Genomic DNA, 11,021 nt, shown 5'->3' on the forward strand with positions numbered 1-11,021 from the left:
GTTATGTTTTGTTCCAAACTTCCCTTCCAGGGCCATGTCTGGGATTCCGGAGGCTCCCATGAAGAGCATCCGCCCCTACAAGTCGAGCGAGCAGTACCTCTACGCCATGAAGGAAGATCTGGCTGAGTGGCTCAAAGACCACTACGCGTGGGACGTGGACGTGGGCTCCTTCTTGGAGGCCCTGCAGACGGGCGTCTCGCTTTGCCACCATGCCAACCACATCACCCAGGTGGCCAGAGATTTCGGACAGGCGTACCCCAGTCGGGCCCACAGGGTCCAGCTCCCCGCGCGGGCCGAGGCCTGCAACGAGCTGGCCCAGGCGGGGACGTTCCAAGCCAGGGACAACGTCTCCAACTTCATCCAGTGGTGCCGGAAGGAAATGGACATTAAAGGTATGTCAAAGGGCGGGGCGCTGGTCTCGCGGCAGTGAGCCTGAAGTGTCCCCTTGGCTAAGAAGGGCCTGTCCTGGCTCGCATTTGGGTGGTGGGGAGGCTTACATGTGAGTAAGATATTGCCTTCCTTAAAGCATCTGCTTGGCATGCAGAAGGTCCCAGACTCACTCCTTGGGGGGAAGGAGCCCGGGCAAAGAATCCTGCCTGACACCTCGGGGAGCTGCTGCCAGTCAGTGTTGGCCATGCTGAGCTAGAGGGACCAAGGGCCTGACTCAGTATGAGGCAGCTCCCTGTGTCCCCGCGCTCTTGGGAGTGGGGCCAGGAGGTCCCAGGTTCAATCTTGGGCAGCATCTCCTCAGCTTCAACCCTCTGCAGATGTTGGCCTACAATTCCCATAACCCCTGGCTATTGGCCACTGTGGCTGGGGATGATGGGAGTTGTAGTCCAAAAACAGCTGGGGGGAGGGCTAGGTTAAGCAGGCCTGCTTACACACACACAAATACACACATACACATATATCACGACACTGGTCTTGTGGTCACAAGCATGACGTGTCCCCTTAGTTAAGCAGGGTCTGCCATGGTTTGCATTTGAAGGGGAGACAACAGGTGTGAGCCCTGTAAGAGATTCCCCTCAGGGGATAATGGGGCCTCTCTGGGAAGAGCATCTAGGTCCCAAGTTCCCTCCCTGGCAGCATCTCCAAGAAAGGGGTGAGAGAGAGACTCCTGCCTGCATCCTTGGAGAAGCTGCTGCCAGTCTGGGTAGACAATACTGAGCAAGATGGACCAAGGGTCTGACTCAGTATATGGCAGCATCCCATGTTCCTATGACACACACCGCATTTTTAACCCCTGGGCTCTGGAGGGCACAAACAGCAACTGAACCCACATGAAGGTAAGAATATAAAACAGGTCGATTTATGCAGACAGGCATTTGCAGAAACAGGTCAACACGCACCTGAACCTATTCCCACCTCACACACACCCCTCTCTCTAAAGCACCCGGCACAGGTCACAGTCCCACCCGGCCGCCTGGCGGAGTTGCGGGCCGCCAGCGACCACACCACCCAGGGCAGACTAAAGAGGATTTGGGGGGCCCAGGGGGTGTGGAGGCCCTGGGCTTGGGCCCCCCGGGGGTAAGTGCGCCACTGGCCTAGAGTCGCCATGTCCACCGAAATTCCGGATTCCACCTGGATCTTAAGCATCTTGCCCCAATTTCTTAATTTTGCCCCAGTTTCAGCTTATATTAAAAAAAAGAAGAAAGCTAAGCTCCAGCCCTCGTAGAAGGGGAGTGACGGAGCAAACCGTGCCGTCACTCTTCGGCCCAGAAATGATTTCCCAGCCCATGGACATCATCTGCAAATTCGGCAGCTGGATTTGGAAAGCCAAGAGATGGCAACCCTACTGTCCCTGGAGATGGCGGGAAGGCCATGTTGGGGTCCGGGGGGCCTGTGGACACACCCCTGGTCTTGACTGGGCCTGGAGGACTGGAGGAGGGGAACCTGGAGAGCAAAGGGTTTCTTCAGAGGGGCTGGTTGGTACTGGGAGGTCACTTGGGGGGGTCTCCTGGAAGAGGGTCTTCTTCTGGGGGTTGCTCTGAGGGGGGTTCCGGGGCCTTTGCAGGTGCTAGTGTCCCTCCAATCCTCCCCCCGCCCCGTGACTCTTGGGCACCCTCCTCGTCGGGCTCGGAGGAACCCCAAAGGTGGGCTCTGACGGTAGGGCTGGGAGAGACCCCGGCCTGTAACCTTGGAGGGCTGCTGCCAGTCAGGGTTGACAATCCTGAGCTGGGCGGACCAAGGTCAGACTCGGGAGGTGGCAGCTGCCTGTGTTCCTCTCAAGAAGTCCTGATGTTCGAGACGGAAGACCTGGTCCTGCGGAAGAACGAGAAGAACTTTGTCCTGTGCCTCCTGGAGGTGGCTCGCCGGGCCTCCCGCTTCGGCATGAGCGCCCCCACCCTAATCCAGATGGAGGAGGAGATTGAGGAGGAGATCCGGGCGGAGCTGGACTTGCCGCGGAAGGAGACGCCTCTCCCCAAGCACCAGAGGAAAGCCGGCGGATTCAAGAACCTGGACCAGATAGTAAGGCGGGCCGGGGGTGGGTGGGTGGGCAGTGAGGCTGCATCTTTCAGGGTGGGGCTACAGCTTACACCACAGAGCCAGGATGCCCAAAGGATCCTTGCTGTCAGTGTTGGTCCACTAAACAGTTAGGGGGAGCTGGTCTTGTGGTAGCCAGCATGACTTGTCCCCTCTGCTAAGCAGGGTCTGCCCTGGTTTACATTTGAATGGCAGGCTACATGCGTGAGCACTGTCAGATATTCCCCTGAGGGGATGGGGAATCTGCTCCGGGAAAAGCACCTGACTGCTTGCACGCAGAAGGTCCCAAGTTCCCTCCCTGGCAGCATCTCCAGGTAGCGCTGAGAGAGACTCCTGCCTGCAGCCTTGAAGAAGCCGCTGCCTGTCTGGGTAGACAATACTGAGCTAGATGGACCAAAGGTCTGACTCGGTGGAAGGCAGCTTCCTATGCTACTATGATGTAGTCCTAAAAAAGAAGAAGTTTGTTTCATTTTCAGATGATATGCCCTTGTGTGGTAGCAAGATCTTAGAAAAGAGGCATTCCATTTTCTTTCCCACACAAGTGGGAATGCCTCTCCTAAGAAGTGTGCCCATCTTAAAAGATCCATGTACCTTCTCTTTCATCCAGGGGAATACCTCTCCCCCGTATGAAAGACAATACCATTGTCATACACTCGTGCATCCTTGCTCTTAAAAGAGGCATTCTCTTTTCATACAGAGGGGATGCCTCTCCCAAGGCAGTGCCTGCCTTGTCTCCTTCCACTTATAAGTGCATCCTTCCACTTATAAGAGGCATTCCCCTTCCATACATTGGAATGCCTCTTTGGGGAATGCCCAAAGTGTCAATAATCTGGGATTATGGGAATTGTCGTCCAACAGCAGCTGCAGCTGTGCTATGGAGGGCATGCCTCTCCTGCAGCAATGACTCCTACCATACAAAGGAAGGGCATGGTTTGTATTCCAACTGCATCTTGATTAATATGCAAATGCAATCAATTGAATTAACTAAGATGAGCAAGTCAGCAAACATCTCTCTGAGTGACAGCTCCCACTTTTTCATTTCTTTTTCTCTTCCGGGATCTAGGTCCAGCATTTGGTAAGCTGCTGCACCTGCCCGGTCCAGTTCTCCATGATGAAAGTTTCGGAGGGGAAGTACCGCGTGGGCGATTCCAACACCCTTATATTTGTCAGGGTGAGTCTATAAATTGGGAGCCTTTTCTTGACCCCCCCTATTAGGAGCTGCCTGCTCTGTTCCATCTCATCTTGAGGGTCAAGCCAGGCCCACATCACAGGGCCCCACCCTGATGTGGGTCTCTCTTGGTCACACAACTTGCGACCAAGAGATTGACATCAGGAAGTAGGGAAAGAATATTCTCCAAAGCATTTATAATGCAATGCTGAAAATCTGTAGAGCAGCGACATCAACATCCAAGATACCCTAGAAGATATCCCCAACTTGCAAGAACCTCTAGTACGGGAAGATGGAGTTAGATCAGCATTCCGGTTGTTACCGAGTCGGAAGGCTACAGGAATGGATGGAATCGCTGCAGAAATATGGCAGGCAACAGAAGAAGAATCAGTCAAAGCTCTAACCAAACTATGCCAGCAAATTTGGAGAACGAGACAGTGGCCAACAGATTGGAAGAGTTCAGTCTACATACCCATACCAAAGAGAAGAGACTTAACAGATTGCGCAAACCAGCACACAATATCTTTAATTTCATTTGCTAGCAAAATACTGCTCAGGATCATCCAACGGAGATTAGAGCCCTACGTGGAAAGGGAAATGCCGGATGTTCAAGCTGGTTTCAGAAAAGGCCAGGGAACAACCTCGAGAAGTCCATAATGCTGGGGAAAGTGGAAAGAAAGAGAAGAAGAGGACGACCATGAATGCACCACTGAGAGACCTTCAAGGCCAAGCGGAAGACCGATCAGCCTGGAGAGAACCGATCGATGGGGTCACTAAGGGTCGACACTGACTTGATGGCACTTAATTTAATGGAATGGGCGGAATCATTCCCCCAATGATTCTCTCCTTCCCTAAGTAACGCAGGAGAATGTCATTTGTCTTCTCAGGGTGCTTTTCACTGCAGAGTTTTTGAGCAGGAGGTCAAGTCCTCAGAGGGAAAGCTTGAGGCCTAGGTCAAACCAGGTCAGGGTCTCCGTCCAGCCAGAGTGAGTTCCACAGAGACGGCAGCTTCCCCCCCCCTCCGTTTTCTCCGAGGCCCGTGGTTTGGAGAAGGGGGACTTCCGCTCACACATGTGCTTTCTCCCCCCCTCACTCCAGATCCTGCGAACCCACGTGATGGTGCGTGTTGGCGGCAGCTGGGACACGCTGGAGCACTACCTCAACAAGCACGACCCCTGCCGCTGCACCTCACTGTGTAGGTCATCTTCTCCCTCCCGCTGTCGTGGAAGGCTGCGTCTCCATCCGCCCCCTTACCTGTCCCCCAAAGGACGGACACGGATTCTCGTCCCATTTTTGCAGCCATCTCCTCCCACAAAACCCTTTCATCCTTCCGGGCGGCGATCCCGAAATCCTGGAGTTGCTCTCACAGCCTGAGAGATCTCCAGCTCCCTTCCAGTGACTGATCCCCTCTCCCTTGCTGCCCCTCCAGCCTGGGAGGGCCTTCTAGCACCTTTTAGGTTGCCTAGCTCCTCTAAAATTTCTCCACCCTTGCTGCCCCCAAGGCCTGGGACTGCTTCCTAGACTCAACAGACCTCCTCTGGACCGGAAGAACTTCACCCTTTCTCCCTTTGGAACATAAGCAGCTGCCATATACTGAGTCAGACCATTGGTCCATCTAGCTCAGGATTGTCTTCACAGACTGGCAGCAGCTTCTCCAAGGTTGCAGGCAGGAATCTCTCTCAGCCCTATCTTGGAGATCCCAGGGAGGGAACTTGGGACCTTTTGCTCTTCCCAGAATGACCCCATTATCCCCTGAGGGGAATCTCTTGCAGTGCTCACACTTATAGTCTCCCTTTCATAAGCAAACAGAGTGGACCCTGCTTAGCTAAGGGGATCAGTCATGCTTGCGAAGAGGGAGAAGAGGTGATCAAAATATATGGTAGAAACGCAGTTGCAAGATAAAAGGATGCCGATCTGCGGTAGTGCCCCTGATGTCCACAAGAGGGCAGGCCTGGTCCACATATGAGAAATATACAACGGAAATTCAGGGAAATGAATTGTGCAAATGCAGCATCTGCTTGGCACGCAGAAGGCCCCAGGTTCGAATCCCTGGCAGCATCTCCGGGCACGGCTGGGAAAGACCCCTGCCTGAAACCTGGGAGAGCTGCTGCCAGTCAGTGTAGACAACCCTGAGCTAGATGGGCCAAGGTCGGACTCAGTAGAAGGCAGCTGAACGGAAGAACATCTGTTCTGCATATAGAAAGCCCCACGTTCTATCTCTGGCAGCACCCTGGGGGGAAGACCTCTGCCTGAAATCCTGGAAGGCTGCTGCCAGCCAGAGCAGACACTCCAAACCAAGGGTCTGACTCAGGATAAGGCCGCTTCCCATGTCCCTGGCCATTTCCCCTCCGGACCCTTGGCCTCCCTTGCAGCTGTCCCTGTCCCCCCCCATTGTGCAAACTGCTGACCCCCTCGGCCAAGAACCTCCCTCTTTCCTGCAGCTCACAAGCAAGCCCTGACGTCAGCCAGTCCGCAGAGGACTCAAGCCGCGCCCGTCCAGCACAAGATCACCGCCCGCTTGACCCCCAGGACGGACAACCCCAACCAGCCGCAGCCAGCCTTAATCGTCAGCAGGTCCCAAAGTCCTCTGCCCCCGGTGGAGTGAAGGACCTACACGCCCCACCGTCTGGGCACCTGTCAGAAGGCTCTGGCCTCCTGCCCGGCGGAAAGCAGCGGAGGTGGCCATGGCCGCAAGAGCCTGGAAGGTCCCCAGGAACATCCCGGGCTCAGGAGGGACCCTTCAGGCAGGTAACGGAAGATAATCCGGGTAGCGGATTGGTCCTAGCGTAACAGGGATCCCCAGATGAAGCTGACAACAACTCCCAGCATCCCCAGCTGCAGGGCCTTGGACTGGAGATGATGGGAGTTGTAGTCCACAACGTCTGGGGATTCCAGGTTCAATATCTGGCAGCATCTCCAGGTAGGGCAGGGGGAAACTCTGGAGCTGCTGCCAGTCAGTGCAGGCAATCCTGAGCTAGATGGGCCAAGGGTTTGACTCAGTAGACAGCCGCTTCCTATGTTCCTAAGAAACACAAGGAAGATGCTAGCAATAGATACTGGGTGGTAGGAGGCTCGGCTGGGCTGAACAGGGACAGCTTCCAAGGTGCCTAATTTTGAGTCTCTTCGCTTTCTACGTACATCACGTGCCGTCCCGCTGGGATGCTTGTTTGGGCTCCTTTTCCTCTTGCAGGGTAAGAGCGCGGTCAGTCACGCCTTCCCGGAGGTTGCTGGCCATGGAAGACGGGCCTGAATCCCAGCCAACCATCCCCGTACGAAGTGGGAGGCCATGGACGCCATGTGTCCTGCTCAACGCCCAGCAGAACGCCCACATAGATCATGGCGTGCATTTGAAAGTCCTCCCCGAGCTGCCGCGTGGAAGGACGCCCGCTCGGACCCCAACAACGGCTTTCCCGAGAGAGAGAACAGAGAGGCCTGGGACGCCGGGGATACCCGCCCGCAGGGAGGCAGTCCATCAAGAAAGGAAGGGGGCGCTGCCCAGCCATTCTCCCAGTCCCACCAAATATTTCCGGCCCTCCATTTCCCAAGAGGCTCCTAGGACTCCAACAGACAGCTCAGAAATGCCGCCAGAAAGGGTGACCCCGCACAGCTGCGTGCAAAACCCCGCCATCAAGCGAGCGCCTTCCCCAGTAACAAACACACGCCAGGTTTACAAAGACGACACTGACACCAAGACCTCAGACAAAGCTGCGACAACTTCCTACAGGCCCCCCACCCCGAGCAAAAGCTCCCGAGGAGAGCTCTGTTTCAGAAACGGGGGTCTGACTTTGGCCAAAGGCCCAGCAGTACTCCGATACGACACTGCCTCTCATAGAAACAGGACGGTCAGTTTGGAAGCAGCGAGTGGCAGGTGTGCCGAGACCTCAGGTCTGAAGAGAGGCTGTTTGGATTTGGTACATAAAAGGAAGGACACCCCAGGACGATACGACCTCCCAGGAAGCAAAGTGACTCCCGGAGAACTTGGTGCAGAGAAGGAGCGTGTCTATACGCCTTTACCAATTAATGCAGCAGAGGAGCAGGCTCTGTACAGAAGGCTGGAGGACGAGATTTTGTCCAACATTAAAGAACTGGAGGCCGATTCGGAGGACGGCAGCTTTTCCAGGGAGAAGCTGTGGGGAGGTTTTAGGACACACTGTAGTCTAGAGAAGGACCCCAGTTGTAATGGCCCACAGCTGTTGACATCCAGTCTGACCTCTCTTCAGGGTGCCCAAAAGGGCTTGGTTTATGGCAAAGGGGTTCCCCGGAGTGGCGTCTATGTGCCCGCCAGAGAAGCAAGATGGCACCCCGCAGGGCTGGGTTATGACAGTGTCATCCAAGAACTTTCTAGAACCCTCCATCAGGAACGTTGGGAGGCCGAGACGCATTCGCCTCAGTTGGATTCGAATCTGGCTAACGGAGACCCGGTGGAAAAGAAGGTTCCAGAAAAAGAAGAGGCACCTGAGCAGGAATTCACAGCTACTGAAGATAACAAAGCCCCTAATGTGACCAACAAAAGGCCCACGGAACCCGACAAAAATGGCGAGGCCTCTCAGGAAACACCGAGTGAAACGACAAATTCTCTCGAAAGTACCCGCACGCTAGAAGAGACACAGATGCCTCTGAGGAAGCCGAGGAGGTCTCTGAAGAAACCCGAGCGCGTGCCGTCCATTTACAAGCTCAAGCTGCGTCCCAAGATCCGGCCGCGCAGAGATAACCGGCCGGAGAAGAGGCCTTCAAAGATCCCCACGCCGGTGGCGTACAGACACACCCAGTGGGCCAAAGGTCAGGCGAAGGCCCACGGCTCCAAACGCCTGGCTCAGACCCACGTGGTGAGTCCGGAACCCATCAGCACAGGGAATGTTGGGTCGGAAGAAGAGGTTACGCTTCCGGAGTATAGTCCTTCCTCCACGCAAGAAGGGGATTCTGGGAAGAAAACGGCCACGTCCGAGCGTTCCGACAATGAGGAATCTTGGCTGTGAGGGGTGCGGATACTGTTCGTTTAACCACTCAACAAACGAAGACACAATAATATTTAGAGCCCGGTCGTAGGTTGGATATATTGTGCCCTGACTGACCCTTTCCTCTGTGCAAAAATGACGGCAATTCCCCCCGAATTGTTTGGGGGCAGGGATAAAGATGGGGTGAGAGCACAGAGAAGGCGGAAAGTGTAACTGTGCAATCACCTCTTTTCAAGCTCTTTGGGGGCGGCTGTGTGTGAAGATGCTGCTAGAAATCTGAGCATCTATCTCAAGATGACACCGATAGCCAAAATTTGTGGGGCTCAATCTCGGACTTAACGCCATCCCCAGAGGGGCTGATGCTTGTTTGATCCTTCTCTTTGCTGGTGAAAGCAAACTTCCTAGGAAGAAATCCCGCCATAGGTAAATTACAGGTAAAAGGGGACGTGGGGTTTAGTGGTGTGGGTCTGTAGCCGTGGGTCGGTGTGAGTTCACCAAATCAATAAGGTGCCATTCAGGGGCATCAAAATCAAAGCTGGAAATTAATCTGAACCCCCAAACAGAGGGGGTGTCTCCCCCCCGGCCCCCCCAATGAACTGGAACTGAAACCCTAAGCACCCCAAAGGGTTAAATCCGCTCCAGAAAAGGGGTTCTGCAGTCGGGCCCCTGGCATACAATTGTACGACGCGTGTTTTGTTTCCCTTTGCTTTTAATACTGTCATATGTATTTTGTCTGTTTTTAAAAGAGAAGGCAAAATTAAAAACCACACACCTGTATGGAGAGCCATGTGGCGTGCAGTTCTGCCCACTGTGGGTCCTGGCATCTGCTCGCTTCTGACTCCGCCGGTGTCCTCCTTCTTCCGTCACCATCCAGAGCGGCTTCTTCCCTTTGCACCAGGGAACAATCGCTGAATTGTCTCTTGAAAGCATGCCCTGCCAAGCGGGGACTGTTTGACTCTTTCTGGGGGAGGAGGGGAGAGGCTTTGCACAGAAGGAAAACAGCAGATGACTCAGGGGAGAGAATTGCTCCTTTCAAACGGGCCCCGCTTTCGAGACACATCCCAGCAGAGATGTGAGACAAGCACCGTGAAATCACAGCCGCTCTTTGAAACGGTGGGTGCCCGGAGGGGTTTGCCCCGAGCTAACATGTTTAGGCCCACATCTGGAGAAGGGGAAGCCCTTGAATTTGAAACGTCAGGGTAGCCTTTGCTAGAAACGGAGGGACCCCAAGGCTGCCAATAAGGCCTGGGGTTTCTGTCCCTTTCAACCCTCAAATTCTATAACGTGAGAGTTGGAGGTCTTCTAGTAGGGGTGTGCACAAAATTCGCACGAACCAATCTGAATTTGAATCGAATTTGAATCGAATTCGTATCGATTCAATTTGGAACCAGTGGACAGAGTGGATATCCATCTGAATTGATTTGAATTTGCCCAACTTTAATCAAAAAGCCAGAAAGATTTCAGTAGGACTGCCAGTAGACAAAGAGTGCATTACACAGTCAGGCTTCATTTCGGATCCACCAATCTGATCCACCATTCCAGTTCAGACACTAACTTTAAAGTGTGATGTGGTGATATTTGGGATCCTTGGTGCAAAATACCTTAGCTCTTTGGCTTGCTATGCAACTCTATAAGAGGAGTGCAATAACCATATATACTTTAGACCGATAAAATAAAATGGCGATTAAAACTGTCTTTCTGGAACTGGACATGAATACTAGCCGGAAAGGATACGATTCATAACGGCATAGGAAGGGCGACTCCAGAGCAACTAGTTTGGGTGGCAAAGAACGTTATTAGGGGAGTGAGGATCTTGCTCTGCATGAAATACTTAGACAGGGAAAGGGATTAAAGTTGTTAGCTTAGTTACCTTCCTCATGAAACTTCCTTGGCGTTTCCAAACTTATTCAGACAATGGGCTGGATTTCTCTTGGAAAACGACTATCTTTTTGGATTCAGCCAAACCTCTCTGTTTGCTTTGCTTTTTCTCCTCCTGTCCACGATGATATGTCAGGAAAAAGTGGGGTGGTTGGGAGAGGGGTCAAGACCAGGCCAGCTGAAGTCTGCAGGGGAGATGACCCTGCGTCTCCTCCACTCCACAAACATGTTCTCACTCAGCCAAGCACCTGGCCAAGAAGGAAGCGAAGAAGTTGGCTTGGCTCCCAGGGGGCTGGAGGGGGTCTCCTCACTACCTGGCTCCCAGGGGGCTGGAGGGGGTCTCCTCACTACCTGGCTCCCAGGGGGGGGCTGGAGGGGTCTCCTCGCTACCTGGCTCCCAGGGGGCTGGAGGGGGTCTCCCTGCTATCTGGCTCCCAGGGGGCTGGAGGGGGTCTCCTCGCTACCTGGCTCCTGGGGGTGTGTGCTAGAGGGGGTCTCCTTGCTACCTGGCTCCCAGAGGGGGCTGGAGGGGGTCT

The 11,021-nt window shown here is 54.2% G+C and overlaps 2 protein-coding genes across 9 annotated transcripts in view; one reads left to right on the forward strand and one right to left on the reverse strand.

The window, feature by feature from the left end:
• Positions 1-11,021, reverse strand: part of LOC128336222 (ras-like protein family member 10B) — a 29,095-nt gene that overhangs the window by 1,367 nt on the left and 16,707 nt on the right. For 3 of the 8 annotated variants that reach the window (XR_008311853.1, XR_008311850.1, XR_008311855.1), the window contains one exon: positions 9,380-10,600. The gene's annotated coding sequence lies outside the window, so the exon portion shown is untranslated. Of the gene's footprint in view, positions 1-9,379; positions 10,950-11,021 lie in introns of all 8 variants that reach the window. The other 5 variants (XR_008311856.1, XR_008311854.1, XR_008311851.1 and 2 more) reach the window with 5 other exon arrangements.
• On the forward strand, positions 35-8,628 carry LOC128336100 (GAS2-like protein 2B). Its single transcript, XM_053275270.1, is given in 6 exon segments — positions 35-392; positions 2,231-2,469; positions 3,548-3,655; positions 4,751-4,847; positions 6,094-6,400; positions 6,843-8,628. Coding segments are annotated over 6 exon segments (2,895 nt in total).

Source organism: Hemicordylus capensis, chromosome 12, assembly GCF_027244095.1.
Source record: "Hemicordylus capensis ecotype Gifberg chromosome 12, rHemCap1.1.pri, whole genome shotgun sequence".
Classification (NCBI taxonomy): Eukaryota; Metazoa; Chordata; class Lepidosauria; order Squamata; family Cordylidae; genus Hemicordylus; species Hemicordylus capensis.